General features: G+C 34.6%; 1 protein-coding gene across 2 annotated transcripts in view; it reads left to right on the top strand.

Moving 5' to 3' along the window:
* The first annotated feature begins 4295 nt into the window (after nucleotides 1-4295).
* Nucleotides 4296-13238, top strand: part of Pggt1b (protein geranylgeranyltransferase type I subunit beta) — a 58687-nt gene continuing 49744 nt past the window's right edge. Inside the window, exons 1-2 of one of the 2 annotated variants that reach the window (XM_076856654.1) lie at nucleotides 4296-4435; nucleotides 12547-12665. In XM_076856654.1, the coding sequence (XP_076712769.1) occupies nucleotides 4296-4435; nucleotides 12547-12665 (259 nt within the window). Of the gene's footprint in view, nucleotides 4436-12546; nucleotides 12670-13238 lie in introns of those variants that run through there. The other variant, XM_076856655.1, reaches the window with a different exon arrangement.

Raw genomic sequence — 13238 nt, 5'->3', positions numbered from 1 at the left:
TTTAAGAGTTATGAAATAACTTAGTATTTTTTTCTAAGTTTAACAGATTGGTAGTTTGTCAGTTATTACATTTTTGTGTAATAAACATTTTGTATTTGTTTGAAGCATGCATTGTTTTATATAGAGAATACTTTTAAAATATACCTTGCACCTCAAATTCCCTATTAATTGTATTATTGCTATCATCCTTTTGATTTCCTTTAGCTATTTCCAATTGCCATTCACTCTTTCTGGACTTCATATGTTTATAAAATCTTTGTGTCTTTCACATCTTACTGGTTAATGCAGTTTTATTTCTGTTCTGTTTGCCTCAAAATAGAAACTTTTTGTTCTGAAATATCATCTGAAATAAGCCAGCTTTAAAATACTTTTTTTCCCTTAGGTAGCTTTTAAAATGTTTCAAAATTGCTAGGCAAATATATTGGTCCAAAGAGTTTATTTTTAAATTTCTAAGCTTTTATAAATGAAAACACAATTTTACTGAATTCAACTTTTCATATTATAAAATCTTAGATCCTAACCCTAATTAGTTTTCATCTTATAGGAAACCTACTGTATTCATAAAACTACCAAAAATTTGTTTCTTATAATTTTATCTTAAGGTATCTTTTTTTTTTAATATTTATTTTTTTAGTTTTAGGTGGACACAATATCTTTATTTTATTTTTATGTGGTGTTGAGGTTGGAACCCAGCACCCCGTGCATGCCAGACGAGCGTGCCCCCTCTTGAGCTACATCCCCAGCCCTTAAAGTATCTTTTAATTTTAATTTATTACAGATGGGCTAAATGACTCATAGTGGTCAAAATCTTTTCCACTATAACAGTTAATATTTCAAAGTATGTAGATTCCAAATTTTAGAAATAGAATTCTAATTGTATAGTTATTGGTATTTATGAGAAAACCAATTCAAACAATCTTTAATTGGAAATGTCCATTGTACTTATATTATTTGTTCCACATAAGTCTTTGAGATGATTTGAAGTAGTTCAAAAATAAAATGTGAAAGATAGGGAATTTAACAACAGAACTGAACCAGCTACAAGATACATAAAAGTAAATCTTTCTTCCATTGTTTTTTGTTGTACACAAATGCAGCATTCAGTTTCCTACATCTAAGCTAAGCATTCTGATTGATGTGTTTCTTGTGGCTTTTGTTTATTTTGGGGTGTTTTGTTTCAGCGCTGGAGATTGAACTCAAGGCCTCAACCATGCTAAGCACATGCTTCCCTACTGAGCTATACTCCCAACCTGTTCTATTTTATTTACCTATTTATTTACTTATTTTTAATAAAGTATGGATGTTTCTCTGAAGAAAATCAGTCTTTCTGACTGAATTTGAAGTAAATGAGGAATTTGTTACATAGATCCCTTCGTAAAGAACGTAGGATGGCAGAGTGCTTGCCTAGCACACACAAGGCTCTGAGTTCAGTCCTCAGACTGGGGAAAAAAAGAATGTAGATAAACATAATCTAAAATGTATTTAGTTATAGGTTCATTGATGAGATGTCAAATATACATTTCTTACACTGGTTTAAAAGTATATTAATAATAAATGGATGGAGTTAGAATATCATGCTAAGCAAAGTAAGCCAATCCCAAAAAAACAAAGGGCGAATGTTTTCTCTGATGAGTGGATGCTAATCCATAATGGGGGGTGGAGCATGGGATGAGTGGAGGAATTTTGGATGGGGCAAAGGGGAGCAAGAGAGAGGCATGGGAATAGGAAGGATGGTGGAATGAGACTGATTGCACGAATGGTGTGACTCTACTTTGGGTACAACCAGAGAAGTGAAAAATTCTCCATTTGTGTACAACGAATTGAAGAGCATTCTGCTGTCATGTATAACTGATTAGAATAAATAAATAAATAGTATATTAATAAGAAGTTTAGAAAGAAAACACTAATGAAATGTTACAAAGCATCTATAATTCCAAGACAACAGTTTTCTAAACTATGTATTTTACAACAGATACATGGAGGCACATATCACTTAATACATTATACATATTTTCCACATAATTTTAACTTTTTTTTTTTGGTGCTGGGATTTTTGAACCCAGGGACGTTCTGCCACTTAGCTACATTCCTAGCCCTTTTTTATTTTTAATTTTGAAACAGGGTCTCTCTTAGTCATCTAGGCCAGCCTCAAACTTGTGATCCTTCTGCCTCAGACTACCAACTCTCTGGGTATGCACTGACACCCTACCAGACTTCAACATTATCATTTAATGGCTAAATAATTTGATTTATAGATACTGTGTCATAAGATTTGGGCTATCTATACTTAGCTAATTATGTACAGTGGCATTTTATGTGGAAGTTAAATTCTGTCGTGCATATACCAAACATTTTGTATAGTCAGAGTCACTCATGAAAAGGCTTTTACTTACTTAGGAGATGTATTATATCTTTCAGTGAGTCCAGCATAGCAACCTTTTACTTCAGTTTCATACTAAATTGCTAGCTCTTGAGCTTAAGAACAAGATGAAATATTTGGCTTCCCTAAATTAAGGACTATATTGATGAGAATTGCCAATCATGTATAGAGCATGCACAGTTGATTCTGTTATGATTCAGTTTTTAACATCTTCAGGTATCTATGTATGTGTTGTATGTCATGTGTGTGAGAGATCTTAATTGTAATACCAGTGAAAACTCCTGTCATAACTGAAGGACAAGGACTGTGAGCTCTATATTTGTAGCAAAGCACCAAGGTCAACACTGGGACCATCATGCTGTTTGTCAATGCATTATTTATTAAAGAAATGCAGGAATGCCTGTGAATAAGTAGTTAATAGTAGCAAAAATCATTCAAGGAGCCTTCAATTGTTGAATAAATAAAACACCAGCCATTAGGCACATTTTTTAAATAAAATATTTTCTAAGAAAGCAAACAAAAGTATACCCAAATTTCTAATAAGAAAGTTAATTTTAAAGAAGCTGTTTAGACTTGATCCTTCTCTTCCCCAAGAATGTCTCATGAATGAATCATATATATATATATATATATATATATACATATACATATATATATAAAATATATATATATTAGGAGGACACAATACCTTTATTTAATTTTTATGTGGTGCTCAAGACCAAACCCAGTGCCTTACACATGCTAGGTGAGCACTCTACCACTGAGCCAACAACCCCAGCCTCTGCCTCATGAATCTTTAAAGGAAAAAGTACATAGTAGAGGTAACTTAAACCCCCATTTTTTTGAAAAATGAACCACCTTATTTCTGTCTTTAGTATATGGTTGATTGGAGAATATGTTAAGTTTATTTTGCTCTTGGGAATTGATGCAACAATGACTCCTGATGACACTTGGACACAGGTGTTAAATATGTAAGATTTGTGAAAGAAAAAAGCAGTCTCACAAATGATTATGTAAGTTATGTGTAAGGTATGTATAATGCATATATATAAGTGCTCTATGATAGGATTACATTCCAATAAACCTTTTTTAATGCAATTAATACACCCAATTTGATACATACAAGCTTGGCACTACTATGAATATTACACTATGTATTTTAATACCCTAAGAGTGTTGGTTGGTCCTGACTGACTATGCTTCCCAACCCTAGGCCCAGCCTTAGGAGAGTATCCTATTACATATTGCTAAGCTGGGTTGTGGAGAGGTGGTGTCAGAATTTAAAGTATGATTTCTATTGAAAAATCACTACGTCAGACTTTGGTAAGTTGAAGATTATACATTTACTTATTTTTTTTTTTTTTTTTAGTTGTAGATGGACACAATATTCATTTATTTTTAAATGATTCTGGTCATTCCAAAGAAAGTTAGGTAAATCTGAACTTCTGTAGTGCTCACAATTACATAAAAAGCAAGTTTATATCCACCATTTTAATTAGGTTTAGTTTCCCTATTAAGCTTAAAAATGTGTTAACCCCCACCCTGCACCCCCCAAAAACGACTCTATTAGCAAATTTATGCTGATCCATCCCTATTTTCAGATCTACCTCTTAACATTCTCTAGGGCCTGTACCTTGGCAAAACGAACTTGAAGCTCTTGTACTTGCCCTTCCTCCCAAATGTCCCACTAGGACCACAGTTTTAACGAATTTACAGGCTGGATTCTACAAGACCTAACTATTTGGGAACCTCTGGGCGCTCAAAGTAGAAAATGCTGTACATTTGCAGTCAAAAGTATATGGCTCCCATCATCTAGTTGGTCTGCGACCCAGTACATCCGGGTCATTAGTGAGGGTTTGATAACCCTTTACGAATATTGCTTCCTGGTCGCGGTGGACATCACTTCCGGGGCAGCATGGCGGCCACGGAGGATGAGCGGCTTCCTGGTAGCGGTGAGGGAGAGCGGCTGGATTTCCTGCGGGACAGGCACGTGCGGTTCTTCCAGCGCTGCCTTCAGGTCTTGCCGGAGCGCTACTCTTCGCTGGAGACCAGCAGGTAATTCGTGGTCACAGTCTGGAGGGCGTACAGCGCAGCCCGGCCCCTTCGGAAAGACGCAGAGGAGGGGCTGGAATGAGAACTAGGCGTCTGCAGGGGGCTGCACTGCAGTCCAGCGACTCTGACCGCTCCCACCAGTCTCAGGCGGAATTGCAGTCATCCTTGCACCCCGAAGTATGGCTGAAAGATTTGGAAAGCTCTAAGTGGAAGGTTTTTTGGGAATCCTAAATTTCCGTCTTGTTACACAGCCATTTTTTGTTTATTCTGAGCTTCCTTCTCACTCGTTTCCCAGATCCCTTGATTCAGTTTGCTTCGTTATTTATGGTATAAAAGGAAAACACAAAGCTCCTATGCTTCTCTTTCTTCTATAGTCAGTAACGCGTAATTGAAAGTAAATGTAGTTTTGGTGTGTAGGAGCAGTGGCGAGCCTATAAGGTATGAGTAGAAATTTACTTTCCAGGAATTGTAAATCCAATGGTAAACAAAAGAGGTGCAGTGTTGCGTAAAACATTTCGTTAAAGTGAATTTGCAATTGCCTTTGGTAAAGTTAGAGTTAGCTAAGGAATGTGATTCATAGTAAAGCTGGGGTTGAGAAAGCGAAAGGAAGAGGTGATACTTGGCTCCGCATTGCTGCGTTTTAAAGTGAGGCTTCAGAACTGCATGGGACTGGATGAGAAGAAACAGATTGATATTTTGAGTACTGTACTACTAGGTTAGTTTGGGGAATTACAGATTGCTTCTGCACACGTGGTCAAAAATATATTTATTATGGTAGGTATTGTAATACAGCTAAATAAGACAAGTTCCAGTAAAATTGTATATTAGTGTAGAGTTCATGGGAGCATATAGAAGGGCATGTTATCTAATCCATGTTTTCTTAAGAGAGGCCTCTGTGATCACCACTTGACATGTATTTATTAGTTGATTTATTTACTAACTTTGGGTCACACCAAATTGTAAATTCATGAAGGCAGGATTTTTTTCTATCTTGTTTACCTCTGTAACACTTTGGGACTGCCCTGTCCCATAAGGGATCCACTAGACACATTTTACTGTTTTGTTTTGAGTCAGTTAAGTCAAAGTTAAAAATCAGTTCCCCTATTCCAGTAACCACCACATTTCAAGTGCTCGGTCACCATATTTGCCATTGGCTGTTGTTTCTTTCTGTTTGAGCAATTTGCATAGTCTTACCAAGACCTGTGAGACTGCATTGCACTGGTGCCTTGAATGGTGTCTGACATATAATAAGCAGTAAAGAAATATTTGTTGAATATGTGAGCTGAGCCTAGAAGGATAAACACATTCTTGAAAAGGTATAATGTCATTTATGTTATTTTCTCCATCTGCAGGACTGGCTAGCAGAGCCCATATCTACACCTTAAAAATTAAGATTTCAAGGGCTGGGTTCAATGGTAAGGGTGCTTGCCTAGCATGCATAGGACTCTGGATTCAATCCCCAACACCATGCACAAAAGGAAAGAAATCCAAAACTTAGTCCATTTGGTAGTGATATGAAATGTTTTAAAATGTTAATAGATCAAATTTATGGGGATTGATCTTATGAAAACTCTAGAGAATTTGGATAAAAAAATTATATCCTTTTGTTACATTGTGACTTAAATAGTCCAGCTTTGCTTACATTTTCAAGATGCCACTATGTTTGAGCTATAAAATTCCACCTTATCCAAAACCATGCATGTTGGCATTAAGTTGTGTAATTCTGCTCACAACATAAGTAAAACAGCAAAAATTGCCAGACTTAATAAATTTTACAGTTTATTTAATAATTTTTAAGTAGGTTCTACACCAAACGTATGTTAGAGAATAGATACCACTGTTGCAATGGTTAAGAGGGATTAATTGTATTCTTTTTATGTTTAGTGTTTTGTCACTTGCATAGAATTTTTTAAGTCATTTTTAGTTTTCCTATGCTCACTCAGTAGCCACATTTAAAGGTAACAATGTATCAGATTTTGTAGTTAGTTTTGGTTTTTTAGTTTCTCTTTCCTTGTATACTGTTTTTACCTTCATTTATCATTAAGGTCTTTTTGTGATGTGTGTGATTCATAATTGACTTTAAGATGGTTATGAAGAAACTTTACCCTTTTAAGCAAAGGTGACTGATCACAAAATTTCTACTATGTTAGAGTTTTAAGATGAAAACAATGCATTGGGGGGCTCACAATTCTTACCTAGTATTGCACTTCAATTCCACAAGCATTAATTGAATGATTACTAGGTATCTAGTAACAGGAATACAGTGTTAAGCCAATGACTCAGGTGTTCTCTATTCAGTTATTTTTTTGCAGATAAATATGAAACATTGACTTGTAAGGCAAATATTGGACCAGATATTTAGACATTATTTTCTGCCCCTGTATTTTGGAAAAATTATTCCATTTCCTATTTCATTTAGTATGACAATGACATTTGCTTCATGAAAATAAGTATAGTGTTTGCTGTTTCATCTGAGGTTTTTCTTTTAACCTTGGAAAAGTGGTAGTTTCTAGTTAAGTGACTAACCTCAGATGGTAAATGTTGTCAATTAACAGCTCTTTTTTGTGACTGTAGTTTAGAGTTTTTTGTTGTTTATTACCATTTGTACTGGAATAATAAAAATTTTTATAGATAAAGCTTTTTTGACCTAGCTGTTCTAGAAGAAAAGTTTAGGCAGTTTTTATTCTATGACACATTTACAGTCTACCTACTTTTTGTGTATCTTGTGTTTAACCTCTCTGCTGCCTACCATTCTGCAACTACAATATCCTTTCAATTCCTCTCTTATATCCATTATATTACAGTCTAACAGTGTTTCTTTCAAAGCATAATTGTGGGAAGCTCTTTTTTAGTGCCCTAGGGTGCTTATAAAAATTCTGGTTCCTGGTCCCCTCCCCAGATCTACTGTGTTAGACATGGGCCTGGGAGTTTGCATCATAACAAGCATCCCAAGTAGTTCTGATGTATGCTGAAGTTTGAGACTATCTGATAGGAGAAAAATGTATTCAGTAGATTATTACAACTGTGCTTCCCAATTCTCATGTGCATATGAGACTCACCTGAGATGTTGTTAAAATGCAGATTCTAATTGCATAGGTCTGGGTGGTGTCCGAGATGCTGCATTTCCAACAAATTCCCAAGTGCTGCTGATGTTGTTGATCCCTTGACCACACTTTTGAGTTTTTATATACAATGATGGCAATATTCACAGGGCATAATGGAAGCACCTAACTAGCTCAAGCTGAAAAAGAGAGGAACTCAGAGAAGGCTTCCTTCTAAATTTTGTTAGAGTGTATTCCAGAGTTTTTTGGTGTTTTTGTGATTTGCTTGTGGGTTCCCCCCACCAAAAGATATATTGCAAATGGACAGTAAGAGTTAAGGCAGATAACTGGGTGTTGAGTAGATAACTAATGTTGGTTCAAAATGTAAGGCAAGTGTAGTAGGAGTTGAGCCTAAAGAGGTAAACGTAGACCAAATCATTGAAGGCTTTGTGTGCCCTGTCCAGAAATTTGATATCACATGTGAGTAATGGAAACTCACCAAACAGTGGATCTTAATGATTAGAAATGTGCACTTCAGAGTGATCATGTGATTTGAGAATGATAAGTATTTTGGGTGAAACAGGACCAGAACCAGGGATATCAATTGGGAAGCTGTTGCAGTAGTCCAGGAGAGAAGGTGCTGAAATGTGAAGTAGGAATAGAAAGTAAGGGATGAAGAAGGAATTGTCATCTCAGGATTCCAGTATTGGAACTATCACCTGGTTTGGAGAAAGGCAGAAAAGAGCAAGTTTAGAAAGGAATGATTTCTATATATGTATCATAAAACTTGCTTAAGTTAGGAAGCTTTATTCATTTTTGTGATGAAATCTAGTTCTATACTAGTTTTTAGTAACTTTCTTCTGGAGTAATTAAGATATTTTGCATGTTAAGTAATTTTAACGTTGTGTGACTATACTTAAACATATTTAATGAGTCAGCCATTATAAAGTATGAATGAATAATGCATACAATTTTAGAAATCATGCACTATTACAGTAATTCATTTCAAAGTATTGGGGCATCTATGTGCTAGTATTTTAACTTCATGATTGATTTTAATGTGTCCTCTAAAGGCTTTCTACGGACACTGTTATCAGTTTAATGTATGTTTCTTAATGTAGCTGCTTATTTATAATTTTGGAACTCTGCAGTATGACTTAACCGTAGCCCTACCCTGAGACCTATGTCCATCTTGGAGATACCAGTAAAGGAAAGTTAAGGGGTTGTACCAGAAAGGAACAAAGCAAGTGATCCAAAGTTTGGGAAGCTAATCAACGTCTATAAATCAGTATTTTCAATATATTTCCAAATTGTCACTCACTGCGCTGGCCTGGCAGCACACTGCTTATATCACTGTGACTAAATTCTTTTTTCCATTGCCCAGACTTAATCTTGAAAAATGAGGTCTTTTGGAAATGTTTGGTTCATCTATCCCATCTTTGAATTGATTCAGTGGTGAAGCAGATTTTATTTAGGGTGGGAAATACTACTTTGCTGCCCAGGTAAGATAAACTGTGTGTGTGTGTGTGTGTGTGTGTGTGTGTGCGCGTAAAAATTTCCCAGTAGGAGTAGGGGATAGATGAAATGTGGCTTACTTGCTTCAGCTTTTGAAGCTACAAACTCAGAGATTCAATTATAGGAAAAGAAAGGAAGGAAACAAATGTTCTCCAGAAAAAGTAATAAAGTAAAAATAATGTAGTTGACCTGATTTGGGGTGCATGTATTGGCAAGTATTACTCCTCTATACATCCGGACAGAATTAGGTTAACCAGCAGATTTTATGCCAAGTAGCACTCATTTGGGTACCATTAACCCTATGTTATTTCTCTCAGAGGCCTACAGTCAAAAATTAATTTGTATTTCTTACAACTTGTTTAATTTTTTCTCTCACAAAGACTTAGGGCTACTTGAGAATTCTGAGATTATCAGAAAAGGAATGTTTTACCAGCTTGTCTCAGAGGGAGGCTGGGCGTTTGCTCCAAAGCACCTTCTTGGTTCTGTGTACCAGTCATTAACTGAACATTTCTGATGGGGCCTTACTTCATTTATTTATTCATTTATTTATTTTAATGGTACATTATAGCTATACCTAATAGTGGAATTCATTGCTAAATACTGGTACATGCATATAACATAATTATAAATTTCATATCTTGCTACTCCCCTTTCTCTCCTCCTCCTTCCACCTGGTGATGGGGACTTAATTTATAAACATAAGCAATTCACTGTAGTTATGTTAATCCCAAAAACTTTAGAGTTTCTACTTAAACCTTCAACCTTGAGTTAAAAATACTGGATTTTTAGGAGCCTTTAATAATTAAGTATGCAAGATTTTAAGATTCCTTACTACCATATGACTGATTTATTATATTTGATACTTGAATATCAATGAAATGCATCCAGAAACAAGTAAAACAAAAGATCATTTAACCCTTCAGATAACAGTGTGAATAGAATTTCTCATCCTCAGCATTGTTCACATTTAGGGGTCAGAGAATTCTTTGGGCCTGTCCTGGGTGTTGGAGGTCTTCAGCAGCATCCATGGCCTTTACCCAAAAGATGACAGTAGCATCCCCCTGTAGTTGCTTGATTAGCAGTCTTGCTCTAATAAAGAACCACTGTGAAACCTGTTAGCACATTCAAATCATCTGGGAAGTTTGAAAACAAAAATGTGCCCAAACCTTAACTTCTACCCTGAGATTCTGATTTAGTTGTGAAGTGAGGCCTGGACTTTTAGGTTATGTTGTGGTGTTTCAGCCTTTTTTGTTTGTTTAAGCTGATTCTAATGTTCAAAAGGTTTGAGAAGCACCTCTTTGGGGAAGAATACTGCACTGAGACTCAGATTTCCTTTTAATTGATTAACCAAAGCATAGAAATCTAATTTAATCCTTTGGATTTTGTTGTCTTCAGTATAAAAATAAAGAAATGGTCTTGATAATTTCTGAAGTTTTTAACTTAGAAAAGAATACCAAGTTGTTTTTATAGCCTTTTGTTTTTTTTTCAAGATGCTATGGTTGGAACCCAGGGTCTGCAGCATGCAGAGCAAACACTAACCATTTAACTATACCCCCTTACCCTAGCCTTTTGGATGTTTTCTTACTATATAGCTTTTACTGACTAAAAGATCTTTGTTTTATTCATTTCCAACCTCAAGTCCTTCATGGTTTTTCAACTTTTATGTCTCTTCTCCTTTTGCTTTTCTCTATAATAATGCTTTAATAAACTATATTATTCAATATCAATTTTATCTAATCATGATTATTTACTTTATGGGTTATACCAAATCTGAAAACCCTGTTAAAACTGTCAGAGAACATTAATAATATTTCAGGTCTTTTATTTGTTAACAATAAATATTTTAAGAAATATCACCAGAAAAGTAGACCTTTTCACATAAAACACTTACGTGATTTTCAAACTCAGTTGCTGTTATGTTAGAGGTTTCCCCAGTGTCTAAAGAATCATTTTGTTTTGGAAAAGAGCCTGCCTTTAGGGGAAAAGGTTGCCAATCAAGGACCTGGAGAAAAGGCTTGTAACACAGTGTGATTAAATCTTAAGGTCATTATTATTTCTTTCCCTCCATGTTAGGATAGATATCAATAATGATGGTTTCTATTTATTGAGTGCTTGTTGTAGACAGGTAAGCCCAATAACTCTGTGATGTTTAATGATGATTTATATCATTACTGGAAGCTAAAACTTAGGAAAGGTAAAGTATCCTGCCGAGAGTCATGTGACTAGCTATTGGCCAAGTTAGAATTTGAATGTATCTCATTTGACACCAGAGTTTGATCTCTGAATTATAGCATAGCACTGTTTCCTACACAAAAGGGATCCACTTCCCTTAATTTAATCCTGATCTTATGCAGGTAAATAACCTTAATTAGATGGATCTCAATGGGTTGTTAGATTCAAATTGATACATTAACAATTTTCTAGTTCGGTATCCAATATATGCTAATAGTTTCTAAATAATATTAGTTTTCCCAAATGTGTATTTTTCTTGAGTATGTCAGTATCCTTGGTTTTAGTTTTTGCCTGTTAGGTTTAGTTGGAATTAAATTATTGTGATTTCTTCTCTTACCTAGTAGATGCCAGCCTTTTTTTTTTTTTTTTTAAACCAGGGATCAGAGAGAGAATTACGCTCTAAAAAAAGATGAATGTTTTCTCATTTCTCTTAAAGTTGGTAATACCATTCTAGATAATTCTATCCTAGATGCATAGTTAATGTATTACATACAGATGGCTATGGCATGAAGGCTTAATTTTCTCTTGGGACCTTCCCAAATGTTACAGCATGCATCAGATGGCTTTGGTATACAATATTATACCAGATAATTTGAAATAAACTTTTATAGAGATATTAAACTGTGGAAATGAGTTAATGGTGCTCAATCAAGCAACATTATAGACTTTCTCAACTTCAAAGGGATTATGTTAAAAGTAAACACTAATATGCTGACTTTTATACAAAAGCACAAGTTTTAGAGTTCTGATTTAGTGTACAATCTTGGAGGAGAATGGCGTTGCCATATAGTTTTTTTATTCTATCAAATAATGTTCCTTGCTGGAAAAATGGAGTTGAAATGCATTTGTATTTAAAGTATTTCTTCTTTTCCAAAATTCATATTTTTTCACAAGGAATCACATGTATAATTGATATATTCCTTAAGAAGTAAGCCTAAGTTATAAAGCACATTTCCGCTTGGCAAATTAGTAGAAATTGACCTTTTTATACACTTTCCTAACGTTTTTGGCTTATTCATACTAAATCTGCTTAGTCTTTGTCCTGTTTATATACTAGATTCACTTGTGCTTCAATTGAGGATTGGTTTCTTTAGCCCATAAATGGTCCCTTTTTTAAAAAAACTAAAGATTTGACTGATACTATTTAATTATTAAAGGTAAACTATGTGGAGGGGAATTTATCTTATTATTTTACTTTAACAAAGTGAGAGTACTGCTTAAATTGTTTAAATGTTAAATGAGTTCTTTTTTTTTTTTTTTTTTTTAAGCCATAAAGAGTTCAGTTGTTTGATAGTTAAGGTGGAATCTTACATTTTTTTCTTTTAGGTTGACAATTGCATTTTTTGCACTCTCCGGGCTGGATATGTTGGACTCCTTAGATGTGGTGAACAAAGATGATATAATAGAGTGGATTTACTCCCTTCAGGTCCTTCCCACAGAAGACAGTGAGTGAGTTTTTAGCATTTTATTTTTAGTGTGACTAGTTGTACCTGACATAACACGTGTTGAACTAGTAAATTTTATATTCACTCATATAATATTAACATATTTTATAAACCTGTTTCCCTTGTAATGTGGCATTCCCATTCTGTTGAGATACAACACCTAACAAGTCTAATCAGTAATCTCTAGAGAGAACAATTTAGAGTCGTCAGAGATTAGAGAGTCATAGTTGTAGCTCTGCATTATTTTGTACACTTCCATACTGATGACTGCTTGCCGATTATTTGTATTCAGTGTTTATGTATGATTAATTCTGTAGCATTTACTGTCTTCATTTACTGTCTTCATTCCTAACCATTCGTTTTGTCTCTTCAGTGAAAAACTCTGCAAGCAAAAAGTTTTATTTCAGTCTCTGGTCATGTTTAACTAGCATTTTTAAATGGTTTCTTAGAGTTCTTACTTATATGTCATTCATTTTTATACTTCTTAAAACAAAAAAAAATTGATTATCTTTTCAAAATTCCTAAATTACATGATCAACTAAATATACCCATTTTATAAACTCTATTAGATAC

Source organism: Callospermophilus lateralis, chromosome 5 (genome assembly GCF_048772815.1).
Source record: "Callospermophilus lateralis isolate mCalLat2 chromosome 5, mCalLat2.hap1, whole genome shotgun sequence".
In the NCBI taxonomy this organism is placed as follows: domain Eukaryota; kingdom Metazoa; phylum Chordata; class Mammalia; order Rodentia; family Sciuridae; genus Callospermophilus; species Callospermophilus lateralis.
The sequence above is the reverse complement of the archived record's forward strand: the minus strand, read 5'-3'. Positions and strand labels throughout refer to the sequence as shown.